Here is a 16610-nt window from a genome sequence, read left to right on the forward strand (position 1 = left end):
TTATTATTATTTATTTATTTTTTAAATGTATTTGGTTGTTGCAGGGCTCGGACTACACAGCTTGGACTCATAGTGAGCCTCCTGTTTTCAACCTCCCCAGCTCTGGAATTACAGGTGTGAGCTACCACACCTGGTCTCTGAGGCTGGCTCAGCCCACCCTGGGGTTGGGGCTGGCGCGGCATGTGGTGCCAGGAGTCGAACTGCGGTTCCTGGGCTTGCCTAAGCTTGCCTAAGCAGGCAGTTTAGTCAGCTGAGCTATCCTGCCTGCCTGGTTTGTCTATTATTTTTAGACAAAGTTTTGCTGAATTGTCCTAGCTGACTTTGATCTTGAACTGCCTTGGCCACTTGAAAAGCTGGGATTATAGGTACGTACCACCATGCCAGACTGTTGTTATTTTTGGATTTTGTTTGGTGGGTTGTTTCCTTGGAAGGGTAGAGATCAGGCAGTGCGCCTCTGAGTGCGCAGTGGTAAGCAGAGGGGTCTTCACCGAGGATAGCAAATCGCCTGTACATAGTTAGAGCTTGCTGGGCTAAAAATGGAGCAAGAAGGTTTAAGTGGAATTACAAAACAATTTTTTGGCCTTGTTGGAAACTCATTCAGGTACTTCAGATGGCAGAAAGTAAAATGAAAACTGTCTAGAGGTAAAATGGAATTGAAAAAGAAGTCATGGAAAGTAATTGTAAGGTTGAGCTAAGAATAGTTTTCTGTTTTTCCTTAACACATACTCAGGGGGGAAAAATGCATACCCAGAAGCAATTTCTTCAGAAACTAAACTATTTGTATGATTTTTCATTTGTTGGTGGTTACTTAAAATTTGTTCTTCTTTTAAATTTTTTGTTTTTAATGTCTGTTGATCTCAGATATGCTGAGTGATTAAGTTAAGTGGGACTGGGTTGGAGAGATAGCTAAGTGCCTGCCTGGCAAGTGCGAGGTCCTAAGGTCCTGAGTTTGATCCCCAGTATCAAACAAAGAAAGACAGAAACAAACAAAAAAAGTGTTTTTAAAATTTTGCTCATTTAAAAGTTTGAAAGAGAAAAAAGTGTAGAATTGTGTAGTAATAGTAAGACATTTAACAAAAAAGGTTGCATTAATTCTATTTTTTAATGTAACACTGGGAATTGGTGAACCCAGGCTCTCATGCATGCTAAGCGAATACTCTACCACTGAGCTGCACCCTATCCTGGACTGGGTTAATTCTTTTTTTTTTTTTTTTGTACTGGGGATCAAACTCTGGACCTTGTGCTTGTTTAGGTGCTTAAGCTGTTGCTATGTCTCTCTGGCCCTTTGGTTAGTTGTTGAGACAGGGTTTTGCTATGTAGTTCAGGTAGGCCTTAAACTTAGTATGTAACCCAGGCTGGCCTCAAAATCATGGGAGCCCTGATTCCTCCACCTCCTGAGTGCTGGGATTATAGACATGGACCACCACACCTACCTTGGACTGGGTTCATTCTTAGAGTTATTCCTGTTCATCTGGAAATTCTTCTGAGAACTCTTCTTCTGCTTAATTCTTGGGGAATTCATTGCTTTCTTTTAGTAAAAATTTCTTTCATTTATATTTATTTAAAGATGTCACTGTAGGGCTGGTGAGATGGCTCAGTGGTCTAAAGCACCTACTTAGAACAAGCTAAGCTAAGCAAAGCACAAGGACCGCAGTTCAATCCCCCAGCACCACATGCCAGCCAGCCCTACCCCCTGGTGGGCTGAGCTGGCCACACACACACACACTAAATAAATAAATAAATATTTAAAAAAAAAATAAAGATATCACTGTAGCCATGAGAGTAATTTTAGTGACTAGTTATAACTCTTAAGTAGTGCATTCTTTTAACTAGGAAATAGTATCATCTTTAAAATTCACAGCCTTTTAGATTCAGATTTTTTTCTTCTTTTCCCATTTTTTTGCTTTTATTTTATTTGCAGATTCTAAACTTCCTTCCACCTTTCATTTGTTGTATGAAATAGCATAATGCGGGGCTGGTGAGATGGCTCAGTGGTCTAAAGCACCTACTTAGAACAAGCTTAACAAAGCAAAGGGACCACGGTTCAATCCCCAGCACCACATGCCAGCCAGCCTGCCCCCTGGTGGGCTGAGCTGGCCACACACACACACAAACACACAAATAAATAAAAAATAAATGTTGCTTCCCACTCTTTAAAAAAAAAAAAAGAAAAAAGAAAAGAAATAGCATAATGCATTCATTTATCAGTTATGAAAATATTTATCTAGTACAAGCTATAGACTGATTTCAGTAACTTGAGAACTATAAATTAAAAAAAAATCGACAAAGATCCCTGCCCTTAAGGAACTTACACTTGGGGAGAGGAAATACAGATAATAATTAATGGACATAATAAATACATCATGTGTTATATGTTAGAAAACCAGTGCTATGGGGAAAGAAAAAGAACTGAGTAAGGGGGATGATAAATGTGGAAGTTTGGAAGAGGTCAGTTGTAATTTTATTTTATTTGTTTCAGTTGCAATTTTACATCAGTAGGTCAAGATAGCCATTGTTGAGAAGGTAACATCTGATTAGACTGGAAGCAGGAACTAACCAGGTAAAGGGCCATGTAGCGATGACTGCCCTTGAGGGAACAAGTGCAGAGACTCTAGCAGGAGCATCCCGGCCTGTTTAAGCCAGAGTGCGGGGAGGGTTTATGACATGACACACACCCAATGGAGTCCTGTGTAACTAGAGACATGCATCTTTCGTTCTGAGTTAAGATGGGAAGCCATTGGCAGAGCGTAAGCAGAAGACAGATGTGATCTTAGTTTTACAAAAGTACACGCTGGCTTCTGTGTTTAAAATGGATATAGATGGATACTGTTTACCTAACTGCTTGCCTGCCTCCTGTATAAAGTGGAGACAGAAACCTTTACTTCTCAGAGTTGTTAAAAATAATGAAATACTACATAAAGCACTTGGAGCAGGGCCTAGCACATACTAGCAGCTCAATGTTAGCTATTATTATTAGGATTACAATTTATCTGTAGTAAAAAGGATTTTCTTAAGCTGGGCATGGTCCTATACAAATGTAATCCCAGATATTCAAGAGACCAAAGCAAAGGTTTCAAAAGTTCAAGGCCAACCTGGGCGATTTAGCAAGATCCTGTTTCAAAAAATAAATAAATAAACAAAAATAAAAATAAATAAAAAATGGCGCTGGGGGTGGAGCTCCGTGGTTCAGTCCTTGCCTAGCTTGTGTGAGGCCCTGGGTTATATACCTCTAGTACCACAAGAATAAACAAAATCATTTTTCTCAAGTCAGTGAGCAGTCTTTGTAAGAAATCATTAGGAAGCAGCAGGAAATGGGTATATGTTGTATTGCAAACTAAATTTTGATATTTTAAGCTCTAGTCTAATTTTACTATATTGATTCAAGTTTATGGAAATTCAACATAACAAACCTCCATGACACTTCACTGTTAAAAATGGTTGAGAAAAGTTCCCCAAGAAAATGATATTTAAATTGAAACTTGTAGCTGGTCATGAAGGCATATGTCAGTAATCCTAGTAATTGGGAGGCTAAGGAAGGTGGATCATGAATTTGAGGTCAGCCTGGACTACATAGCAAGTTCAAGGCCAGCTTGGGCAATATAGTATAACCCTGACTCAAAAACCAAAACTAACCAACCGAACAAAGCCCCCTGAAACCTGAAAAGCACATGCCCTAACCTAAAAAAGAGAAAAGAGAATGTATTCTCATACTCTACACTTCCTTAGAACCTGCCACCCTCTTAACTAGAATTGATGTGCCTTTAGAATCTAGCTTCACTGTGGGTTTTGAAAGGCCAGGGATGAAGCATGTGTGTCAGCAGAACCCCTGAGTACTCAGTAGGGCCTTCCCAATCACTGAATGATTTCTGAGAAAGAAATTCAAACATGTAGCATCTGCCAGGGGAGTAATTATAGCCTCCCAAGAGCAGCAATTCTGTTTAAAACCATATGCACAGGAATGTGATGTAGAATAAGAAAATATTTACCTGTCATAAATCTTGGCAATTCGCAGTTCTCCTCTTCCCTTTCGCAAGCTTATTCTTGTTGTTGAAGCATGAGCCAGAATGTGTCCTCCAATGGGTTTTTTGGGGTCTGCCTGAAAGCTGAATTAATAAAACACCTTTTCAGGTGCCATGATATGCAATATATATAGCAGGATTAGTAATGACAAGGCAGTGTTTCCATGGAGGATGGCAGGCTTGGAGTAGGTGTGTATTCTGAACAAGTAGAGGCTTGTTCATAAGCTCTCGAGGGGCCCTGGGGTTGGAGCTACTGTTATACCCCACTGCCACCGAGGTTAGACTTCTGAGATTCTAATGGTGACTAGTTCATGTTTTATTTGACAGTTAAAACAATTACTATTGAGAAAACACAAAATATTTTTTTTTATAATGTCAGATTTAAAAAAAATGTTTTATTTTTTATTTATTTATGTGTGTGTGTGTGTGTGTGTGTGTGTGGCCAGCTCAGCCCACCAGGGGGCGGGGCTGGCTGGCATGTGGTGCTGGGGGATCGAACCGTGGTCCTTGTGCTTTGCCAAGCTTGTTCCAAGTAGGTGCTTTAGACCACTGAGCCATCTCTCCAGCCCCATTTTTTTAAATTAATTATTTATTTATTTTAACATTGTGTGTGTGTGTGTGTGTGTGTGTGTGGCCAGCTCAGCCCACCAGGGGGCGGGGCTGGCTGGCATGTGGTGCTGGGGGATTGAACCGCGGTCGCTGTCCCTGTGCTTTGCTAAGCTTGTTCTAAGTAGGTGCTTTAGACCACTGAGCCATCTCACCAGCCCACAAAATATTTTCTGTCTTAGGATAATTCTGGGAGATAAAAAAATGTTCTTTATAAAAAAGTAATAATTCATTCATCAGAAATATTTTTAGGGCTGGGGAGATACCTCAGTAATCTAATCACCTGCCCGGCAAGTGCAAAGACCTGGGTTTGATCCCTGGTACCACATGCTATCTCGGCCCTGTGCTGTGCCAGCCACTAAAACTGGGCATTGTGGTGCATCCCAGTGCTGGCGAGGCTGAGACAGGAAGATCACTATGAGTCCAAACTGCATAGCAAGACTTTGCACCAAGTAAGAACATAAATAAATCTTTTTAAAAAAATAAATAGTGTTAATGGTCTATTATGTATTACGTGCTATTCTAGTTTAATGAATAAGAAGCACCCAGCCATTTTCCACGATGCTATGTAAATGAAAAGCAGATGGAAGCCGTGCATAGTGGAAATCCCACTAATCCCGGTACTCGAGAGGCTGAGGCAGGAGGACTGTCCCAAGTTTGATCTCATCCTGAACTACATATGAGTTCAAGGCCAGCCTGAACCACATAGCAAAAGAGTTGAGAAAATTAGAAGGCTTCATCATTTTATCAAGCAATTGAAGGTACAATAAAGAAATAAAGCTATCTCAGCTGGGTAAAATCGCTAGAGAGGTAAGATGTCTCGATAATGCTCACAGATCAATGCCACTCTTTTTGAGTGGCTCTGAACTCTTCAGGTCACCCTATTATTGGTGGTTTTTCATGATCTTAAAAGAACCCTCTGTCCTGTAGCAACAGGCTGCTTTGGGCCCTGATGGCATTTGCAACTGGGCTGTAAACTCTGAGCTTGCAAACAATGATTTATGCTTTCCTAATGTACTTTTCATTATCTGCCTTTGGTACTATTACTCACTTGCCTGTTAGGCCTTAGAGTCTTCCACAATCCATCTCCTATTCCCTATCATTAAGCTCCTTAGGAGTGGATGACATTGAACTTATTGCTGTAGCAACCAGCTACTCAGTTGGTACTCAAACATGTTTCCTGAGCTTAAGACATGGAATCTACAAAAAGTTCCAGGAGAATATTGGATTGTAGAAAGATGAACGCTTTCACAGAAATTAAGTACAAATAAAATTAAAACCAGTAGGAAATTTCTTCAAGCGGAGATAAGAAAGGACAGTCAGGATTCACTAAAGGGACAGAGAGACATCTTAGCAGCTGTGTTAGTACCTATCACAGGTGGTCTCTCGATACTGCCATGATCCTCATAATGACACTGTGTGCTATTACCAATGTTATAGCCCATGTTTGTCATTCATTCCTTTGGTGAAGAGCCTGGATGTCAAGAATGTTATCCCAAAAGGAGATGAACTATATGAAACAAAAATGATAGCATTTGCAAGAAGGCTAAGAAAACATATAGGAAATATATTGTAGGATCAAAAAGTTATCAACAATGACTTATAAACTGAAGAGGTTATACTTAACCAAAATAGTGACATAATGTAACAGAAAATGCCCCCCTCCCAGTCAGTATACTTCAGTTTCTTAGTTGTCTAGGTAATAGTTTCTGTTTTAGTTCCAGTTGTTTCTGTCTCTTAGAAACAGCTGGTCACTGTGATGCATAGTTGGTCACTATAAAGCATATTGTATAAATCAATCTCCAATAGATAAGCCATTCTGCTTTTGTATTTCCTGCTCGCTTATCACATAGAAACCCTAGACCATCAAAGATCAGGGCCTGATGTTCTGGGCATGATCCCGATCGTTGCCCATTGATGTAAATAAATCTGCCTCCAAATCCTGGGTATCTTTTTGGTGTTTCTGTTTGCCATTGTATCTTGTGTGCTGACTGGGAAGACTGTCCATGCTGACCTCTTTGGTCACTGGTCTTGCATGGCGCTTGAGGACAAAGCAAGGAGCTCTCCAGGTCCTGATGGGAAGGTGCACGCTCAAGATTTTTGAGTCTCCTTGGAGATCTGGAGGAGGATTCCTGGCTCCCAACTTGAGCAGATCACATCTGACCCCAAAAGGAGGAGGAGGCAATCTGTCTGTCTACTGGACTTTCTGACTGTCTAGTAAGACCCTTGGAGGTACCCCAGTTAGTCAGTCTGTCAGTCCTGCTCAGTTTGAGCGGAAGATGTTTGATCAACTCTTGTTAGTTAAGGCCACCCTCAAGGGAAGGGGGGTTGGAATGTTTAACCTCTGAGTGCCTGCTAAATGAATATGTGAGTGGGTGGACTGGAGAGCGTAAGCAATAGGTGTCTCTGTGCACCACGGTTGGGAGGCACTGTTTACAGTGGCTGATGGGCCCTCGCCTGTGGTTCTGTGGTAATCAAAATATGGCATAAGGGAGGCCTCAGATCCTCCTTAGCTAAGTCATGCCTAAGTCCCCACTAGGGGCATGGTAGGCAGGCGTCTGAATGGCCTCTCCGAATGTGCCACTATTCAAGGGTATACAACACACAGGGAGCCAGAGATGGGAACTACTTAGTTAAAACCCAAAGTCCCTGACTACAGGAAAAAGGGCTTTTACAGAGTCATAAATTAAATCAAACCACTTCCTGCGTCTCAAAGAAAGAAAAAAAAAAAAGGAAAAGAGAGGTTCATTCTTCTTGAGAACGCCATCTGGGCACCTTTGTTGGCTGCCACAGTTATCTCCAACACCTATAGCTTCACTCACCACTCCTGGCTTGTCTACTTCCAGCCAATTGAACTGGTTCCAGCTAGCCACTGTCTGCATCCAGCCACAGAGGCCCTCCCCCAAACTTTCTGCTTCACGGCTGTGCCTAATCTGGTCAGATGGCGTCATATAGGTGAGATGGCATCATACAATGCCCGCTCAAGATGACTGTCAGCAGTTCCTTTGGAGTTCCATATTTCAAATGAGGAATAATTAGGTTGTCAGCCCTGATGAATGACCTGCCATCGCCTTTTCCAAAGGTTGCCCTGCCTAGAAACCTAAATCAGTCAAATGCTTCTCCAAGACATCAAAAAGGGAGCAAAAAACTGATCAGTTACTGAGAAACCTGATAAAAGCACCTGATGTCTATAAGAAAATTTAGTCTGATACGCAACCATAACCTGGATATGAGTTATACAGACTATGGGCACTAAAAAGTAAATGCCCATTCAGATTTAAAAATAAGAACCCTCAAAAGCTTCAATCTAGATCAGATGACAATCCTTTCATGCTCTGACAGGCTTATACTAGGCCAGACCAGGCTCCCTTCTTCATCTGGGCCACTGGGAGCACATAGTTCCATCACTGGGGCAACTAGGACTCTTCTGCCAGGTGCAAATTTGCGGCCTGGAAGGACACCTTCTGTGTAAGCTAGTTCCCATACTGCTTCTGGATGAGACCTCCTCTTCAAATTAGAAGTGACTATCTCCCTTGCACCAAGCCAGCTATCATTTAACTCTGCACTTTCAATGCTGTTCCCCAAGAAGATTACACCTGTATCAGCCTGAAGCAGATAACCACGATCCTGAAATTCTGAATCCTGTACTCCTAGAAGCATGAACTAATGATTCACCACTGGGCCTGGCCATTAATCATGCTGCCTCACTGCGATCCCCACCCCCACTGCTGTCAGATGCCAGGGGAAGTGGCATCCCACCACACATCAGCCTGATAGACTGTTAATCTCCTTGGGCAAGATCTCTGCGCCATCAACAATGCAGCCATCACCTTGCACTCTGCAGTTCTGGACCCGTGTACCTTTTCTGGACTGTTCTAGACTTACAAAATAACTTTCTCTGCTTGCGAGTTGCTCCTATAATCCTTTTAACTGGGGAAATCCTGAGACAAGAGGTCAGCTCAATTGGGCTCGATTGCCATTAGGGGTTAAAAACTCTCCTACTATTTTCTGGAGGCCCTAGCCCCTTAGAGAGAGAAAAATGAGATTTCAAAACTGCAAAATGTCTGAAGACTATCAAATTGCTATAATATATCTCTCCTGCCTGTAAAGCCAGTTCAAGATCTCCAAGCCACCAACACTACCATGGTTGCCCTCTGTGTATACTGCCTCAGTCTCCTGCCACCCACAGCCTGCTGGTACCTGCCTGGACCTAAGGATGCCTTCTCCTGTCTTCATTTGGCTCCTGTCAATCAGCCCCACTTCCCAGCTGACTCGCACTCAACCTCTCAAAGGTTTAAAAACTTGTTTACTGTCTTTGGAGAAGCCCTTATACCTGACCTCACTAGTTTCCCAGAATGACAGTCAAGCTGCCTGCTGGAAAGACACAAAAGCTCCACTACAATATCTGGCAAAACTGGTTATAAGAAAGAAACTCAAGGCCAAAGAGATAGCTCAGCAGACTAAGCACCTGCTTAGGCAAGTGCAGGGGCTGGGGTTTGATCCCCAGCACCACATGCCAAGCCAACCCCAACCCCAGACGTGCGGAGCTAGTCACTGAGACCAGGTGTGGTGGTACATGCCTATAATAATCCCAGTGCTGGGGAGGCTGAAAACAGGAGGATCACTACCGCTTCAAGCTGCTGCACAATGAGACCCTGTACCAAATGCATAAAAAAGAAAGAGAGCTGCTGGTTTGTATAGAATCTGGATCCTTGAATTCACACACACACAAGAAAATGATGCTTACTCAGACTGTCAGCCCCTGGGGGCACTCAGTGGCTATCTGTGCAAGTACTTGGATCCAGTCGCCTAAGGGCTGCCTTCTCCCTCCCTTTGCCTTCATGCTCTAATAGCCACTGTCCTTCCGATCAAGAAAGCTGACGAGCTCATCTTAGGCCGAGACCTGACAGTCCAGGTGCCACATGCTGTGCTGGGCCTCACGCAGGACCATGACTGCCTGGCACTGCTTGATGAGTTGTTCTAACCTGACAGAGCTGAGGACATCCTGTTTATTGGTGGAAGCAGCTCTGTTAGGAATAGAGTCCTACAGGCTAGACATGCTGTGGTCACCTTGGACAAAGGTATTTTGGCCAAACCTATACCCGAAACAGTCTGGACCAGAGGCCTAGTCCTCTTCTAGGGATCTGATTGAAACATCAACACCAGATAGAAAACAATTTTACTCAGTACTCCCAGAAGATCCATCTTAATCAGCATCAGATCTACCCCACCATATCTTCTGCAAGCTGAAGCCACAGTGCTGGCACCTGTACCCTTGCAGCCAGCTCAGGCTTCAGCATCTGTGTCACTGGCTCCAACTTCCCATTCCCTATCTGCACTAAGAAGAAGTTTATAGGGTCCTGTTATGAAAATCATCCCTAGATATGGCCTACCCATGACATACAGCATACAGGCCACAAAGAATATAACTAGCTCCACATAAGTTTAATTAAAAGACAAGCTATAGGGGCTGGTGGGATGGCTCAGTGGTCTAAAGCACCTACTTAGAACAAGCTTAGCAAAGCACAGGGACCGCGGTTCGGTCCCCCAGCACCATATGCCAGCCAGCCCCGCCCCCTGGTGGGCTGAGCTAGCCACACACACACAAAATAAATAAATAAATAAACAAATAAAAAAAAATTGATTAAAAAAAAAGAAGGCAGATTAATGTTGTTAAAAAAAAAAAAAAAAAAAAAAAAAAAAAAAAAAAAAAAAAAAGACAAGCTATAGGGGCCAGGGAGATGGCTCAGTAGAATAAGTGCTTGCCCGGCAAGTGCAGGGGCCTGAGTTCAAACCCCGATTCCAAAAAAAAAAAAAAAAAAAGATAAAAGACAATCTATATCTGTAGACATTCCTGCACACATATATAACCCAGGTATATTAACTACCTCTATAAGTTTCAGAAATCTAGCCTTAAATTTGCTGGAAAATTTATTTAGATGACTCCTCCAAGGCTCACTTTGAAGAGACAAGGCACTCAAAGCTCTGCTTTAGTTAGTCTGGATGCTGACCAGTCTACACACAGCTTAAGCCTGAGGACACATTGTTCACAGGGTTTCTCCACACCTATTCATTCCCCTTGATTTTTGTGTCTTTTTAGGCTGCTTACCCGAGTCCTTGATTCCCTGCACGCCCCTCTTTCCCCAGCTAGCTGTGGGTTTTGTTAATTGACCTGGACTCTGCTTACCCCAGTCTTTGCTTCCCCACCCACTTCTGGCTGTTTTTTTTTTTTTTTTTCTTCTCCTTAAACTCTATGGACAGATGCCCCAAGAGAAGAGAACAATCAATCAAACACTTGACCAAGATTTGGTGAGCATCCAAGACACACTGGATGCTCCCCTAGATCAGAGTAACTCCCTCACTGCCTTGCCAGAGTAATGTTACAGAATAGACAGGTCTATTCTGTAAATTATGTCTCTTCCTAAAGGAAATTGACTTGGGAAAAACTCTTGATGAGCTTGCGTAGGGCCCATCCTAGGATCACTGACTGCTTCTAGTTGGGCTTTGTCTCAGATCACGTGTAAAATTCCCAGTAAAGATTTGCCAGGAAAGACTGGGCGTGGTGGCCCACGCCTGTAATCCCAGCTCTTGGGAGGCTGTAAACAGGCAGATCACGTTGAGTCTGATCTAGTAGTGAGACCATGAAAAAAGATTTGCCAGGGAAACTAAAAGAGGGGAAAATTGTAACAGAAAGCACCCTCAGCTAATATATTTCAGTTTCTTAGTTGCCCAGGTGGTAGTTCTGTTCCAGTTGCTTCTGTCTCTTAGAAACAGCAGGTCACTGTGATGCATAGCTGGTCACTATAATGCACAATGAATAAACCAATCCCCATTCGGGGTCAGGGAGATAACTCAGTAGAAAAGGCACTTGCCTGGCAAGCGCAAGGTCCTGAATTCAATCCCTGGTACCACAAAAACAAACAAAACTGGGGCCAGGGAGATGGCTCAGTGGAATAAGCACTTCCCTGGCAAGTGTAAGGGCCTGAGTTCAATCCCCAGTTCCGCAAAAAAAAAAAAAAAAAAAAAAAAAAAAAAATCCCCAATCAACAAGCAATTCTGCCTCTGTACTTCCTACTTGCTTATGCCATATAAACACTAGACCTCCAGAGATCAAGGCCTGTCGACATAAACAAATCTGCCTCCAAATCCTGGGTATTGTTTTGGTGTTTCTGCCTGCTGTTGCAGTTGTACATAGCTTTAGTCTGAGAAAATTTCAAGTCAATTCAAATTTTGTTTATTCCATCAAAATGTTCAGAATTCTGTGTAGAATATTTACTTATTTCTTTATACCGGGAATTGAACTCAGGACCTTATGCTTGCCAGGCAGGCACTTGTGGTGCTGAGCTATATCTCTGGCCCCTGTGTATAATTTTGATATGGCTCCTAATGTTCCTTTAACATTTTGATAATTTAATAAAAGATATAGACTCTCTGTCAGCAAAAATGCACAGATACATACGCATAACAATTTACATGTAAATTTAGAAGATTTGGGTCCGGGGAGATGGCTCAGTGGAATAAGCACTTCCCTGGCAAGCTCAAGGGCCTGAGTTCAATCCCTGGTTCCGAAAAAAAAAAAAAAAAAAAAAAAAGAAGAAGATTCATGACTCTCTGCTGTTATAGATGAATAATACTAACGCCAGCAATGAAGATTTGCTGAGTCCTCACTACATGGCAGACATTATTTTAAGCCATCTAATTATTTCCCTATGCTTGGATTTCATACTTAATAAATAGTTACAGTTTGAAATTTGGGTCCTGATGGAGGTCTGCCTACAGGGAGAGGTACTTATGGGTTCCTGAATCCAACTGTGGTTATATTTTTTTCCTTATCAGTAGACTGGCCCTCTAGTTTTTATTTACCCGAATGAACTTGATTAATGTCATTCTGTCTGTGAGAGATAGGTTGGTTTTCAGTAGGGTGACCAAATCAAATGCCTGCTTTTTGAGGCTGAGACCATGAGCTGTGGTATCAGTATTGGATAGATGCCTATACTTCCTCAGGTGACAATGTGCCAGCCAGACATACTGTGTGGTAGGTGAGCTTTGAACCTAGACTTGAGTTCAAATTCTGGCTAGTTAGCTGTTCAAGCCTTCTTCATTTTATTTATTTATTTAATTTATTTATTTTTTGTATTTAGTACAGGGTCTCCAGGGTCTCACTATACTAATCATACTGATCCTCCTGTTTACAGCCTCCCAAGTGCTGGGATTAAAGGCCTGCTACCATGCCCAATCTCAATTGCAGGCTCAGCACGCACTGGGGGCAGGGCTAGCACAGCAAGCCCAGGGCTCGAACCCCAGGCCCCTGCATCTGTCTAAACAGGGGCTTTAATCCACTGAACTATTGAGCCGGCCCTCACTTCTTTATTTCATTTTATTTTTTTATTCTTATTTTTATTTTTTTTGTCAGAACCAGGGATTGAACTCAGGCCCTTGCGCTTGCCAGGCAAGCGCTTATTCTACTGAGCCATCTCCCCGGGCCCTTCCCTTCTTCATTTTAAATAAGAGAGTAACAACTGTACCTGATAAGATGGTTGTGAGAATAAAATGAAGTAATTCAGGTAAAGCATTATCCCAGTGACTATGCGTATCATTATTTATCTGCTTTCTTAATCCTGTTTCAAACATTTATTATCTATTTACTTTAGGCTAGTTACTTTTATGACCTTGGGTTTTGTTTTTTTTTTTCTCAATAAAATGAGAATTAAAAGACCTGGGACTAGGGAGATGGCTCAGTAGAATAAGCACTTGCCTGGCAAGCACAAGGGTCTGAGTTCAAATCCCCAGTTCTGAAAAAAAAAAAAACAAAACAACCCACAGAAACAAAAACTTGCCTTTCAAGGATATTGTAAGAAATCAAGATATACTTAACACAACTCATTGGGAGCCTATTATGTGCCAGAAACAGTATCTATTTTATTTTACCACAATATTGGCACATATTAGTTCTTCAATAAATGGTAACGATCATTATTTAAGTGATTCAGTTTATTTACTTATTTATTTGATTTTTTTTTTAGCAGAACCGGGGATTAAACTCAGGCCTTTGTGCTTGCCAGGCAAGTACTTATTCTACTGAGCCATCTCCCTGCTCCCCAAGTGCTTCAGTTTAAATACCCACTCTTTCAATGAAATGTAGACAAAAAACTTTTCTTAAAATTTTCTATTCTTGGCCTTCAAACTTTCTGACTATTCTTGCAGACTTCACCAAGTCTTGAGGTGAAATGCAAGAAGGTGTAATAGCACTCCACATTATTCTAGAGGGCTTTAATTTATTTCTATTTCTGACCAAGTTGAAACAGCATCACAAAGCCACCCACAGCTCTCTGTTAGCTTATTCTCTTGTTTTCCCTTCTTTTCTTGTTTTCCTCTCCCTTCCTCCTTCCTCAGGAGACTGGGGAGTACAGTGAGGAGGAGGAAGAAGAGGAGATGGGGGTGGGGTGGGTATCAGGAGTAAAGAGGGGTTAAGAGAGATTAATCATTTCTCCCACTCTGGCTGAACAGAGTGGCATAGTATATTCTCGAGGGTAGGGTCTAGAACAGCCTGGCCTCCCAACTTCAAATTAGAATGCTGGCATGATAAGATGCAGAGTGATGGGCGGGCTAGAATGGGAGGATAGCACAGTGAGAATAAGAGAGCACCAACTTTGAAGGGTTCAAGTCCCAGCTGCCTTGTTTTTGAACTCTATATGACTGGGCAAGTAGTAAGTGCTCGGAGTCTTTCTTCCCACCTTTGTAAATCAGGAATATTCTTTTTTAAAAATTTTATTTATTTATTTATTTATTTATGTCTGTGTGTGGCCAGCTCAGCCTACCAGGGGGCGGAGCTGGCTGGCATGTGGTGCTTGGGGATTGAACCGCGGTCCCTGTGCTTTGCTAAGCCTGTCCCAAGTAGGTGCTTTAGACCACTGCGCCATCTCACCAGCCAAGAATATTCATGATATCCACCTCAACTTTTGGCCAGGATGTGAATGCTGACGGCACAGGCTAGGGCAAGCCTGAGGGACAACAGGAATTCCTGGGGCCTTTGGCTGCAGATGGGATTTTTGAGAAGGGGTCCATTGAGGGGAGAAAGGCTGAATGAACCAGCCCAAGAATGAGGAGGAAGCATTGAAACTAGGGGACTGTGAGGAGAAGGGAGTACTGCCAAGGAAGAAGAATTTTTGGGTGAGAGAAGAGATGATTTTTTAAAAAAGAATATGTTTAAGAAGTTTTGTTAAGTAACACTTCCCTTCTGTCTGCTCCCGAAATATGGAGAAAAAAATCTATGGTTTTTCAGTATTTTGAAGATGGAATTCTGGGGGTTTTGGAGGTGGGGTGGGAAGTGATGCATCTGTGTATTGAGCTGGGCTTCATAGAAAGTACAGAGAAGCCCCAGGAGGCTGTTACATCAGGGCCGCTGAGAATTATATAAGATGATGCACGACAGCACCTGGTGCATGGTAGGCAGTCACTGGAGTTGTCTCTTAATTAGAGGTGGGGGAGACTGAAGTTCAAATAGTTTAAATGCCTTACATAAGGTCTCCATACTGGCCCTGGTTCAATATTTTTTTCTCTACACATATGACCTCTTAATTCAACTAAAGATAATAAATCAGGTGACATCCTGCTACATTTACTAGATTGCAAGTTTTGTTTTAGGAAAATATACAAGGGCAGGGGAGATGGCTCAGTGGAATAAGCGCTTCCCTGGCAAGCGCAAGGGCCTGAGTTCAATCCCTGGTTCCGACAAAAAAAAAAAAAAAAAAAAGGAAAACATACAGAAGGAAGAAGGTGACAACATAAGATCTTATTCAGGGTTCGTGGTGCAGCTCCCTGGTCTGCTGCTTGACTTGTTATCTCCAGGCCTTCATCAGCTGGATCTCTTCAGGTCTAAAATCTGTCTCTTTAAGCCTCGCCTAGGAGCTGCTGCTCTGCTGTACGATACAGAAGCGCCTCGCCTCTATAATTTTGTTCCTTTTTAATACAATGTGCCATCAAGTATAATGCATGGGATATAAGCCTCAATTATTGTCAGTGTACTTGGGGACTCGTACCAATTATAGTGATATTTCTCTGACAGGCCCCAGGCAAGCTGCAGCTTGGAGTTCCTCAACACTGAGAAACAAAGATATTTTCTTTATGGGAGGTTTTCTAGTAGCATTTGAAGTCCTTTAGTTTAAAACTGTCCTGATTTGTTTCATTTAGATGTGGTAATTTCTGTGCTTCATATGAAGGCATGTATTTAATCTGCACTGTTATAATTTAATATACTTTAGAACATACTAATTATAGTGAGCCTTGTTTCCTTGCAGCTCAGCTAGGTGGAATAGAGGTTTCATGGCACTTATCCAGCAAACACTAGCCTTTGTCAGTGTCTCTGGCTTTCTCTTTCTCCATTACATATCTCCTCCCCTTTCTGACCCCCTCTTCAATTATTCCCTTTCTGTCACCTCTCCATTTCTCCTTTCATTGTCTTATGGGAGTTAATTTAAAATGGTTTTAACCTTTTTTGAAACTTTCTACAAATATAAGAAAAAGAACCCCTATCTGACCTAATTTCCACTGATTTCCTTGCCTTTTAACTCCAGAGTGACAGTTTCGGCCTCATCAATGTTCCCTCCCAACACCTGAAGAGAGAACATTGCTCTTTAACTTGTACTGTTTTATTTGAATACAACCCACTTCCTCCCTCTGAGCCAATGAGTCATTTCTCTTTTTAAAGCGAGCCTTAAAAATCTTCCATTTCTCTTCAGTTTAAAATTATTCTTTTTGTGAAGTACTTCATGTCCTGTGTATGGAAGACCCCACAAGACAAAAGCCAATCTTCACACTGAAGGTCTGCACTAATATGCGCATCACACCAAGACTTAAAATATTGAGAAAAAAAAAGTGGAGTTACAGGGACACTATTTACTTTTTTTTTTTTTTACAGAGGCAGGCATTCTTTTTTTTTTTAATTTTTTTTAAAATTTATTTATTTGTGTGTGTGTGTGTGTGTGT

The 16610-nt window shown here is 42.0% G+C and overlaps 1 protein-coding gene across 1 annotated transcript in view; it reads right to left on the reverse strand.

Annotated features, from left to right (window-relative positions):
• Dmc1 (DNA meiotic recombinase 1) overlaps positions 1–16610 on the reverse strand; it is a 42263-nt gene that overhangs the window by 2997 nt on the left and 22656 nt on the right. Inside the window, exon 12 of the mRNA XM_004634694.2 lies at positions 3987–4103. Coding sequence (XP_004634751.1) covers positions 3987–4103 — 117 coding nt within the window. The remainder of the gene's footprint in view (positions 1–3986; positions 4104–16610) is intronic.

Source organism: Octodon degus, unplaced genomic scaffold, assembly GCF_000260255.1.
Source record: "Octodon degus isolate 3935 unplaced genomic scaffold, OctDeg1.0 scaffold00064, whole genome shotgun sequence".
Lineage (NCBI taxonomy): Eukaryota > Metazoa > Chordata > Mammalia > Rodentia > Octodontidae > Octodon > Octodon degus.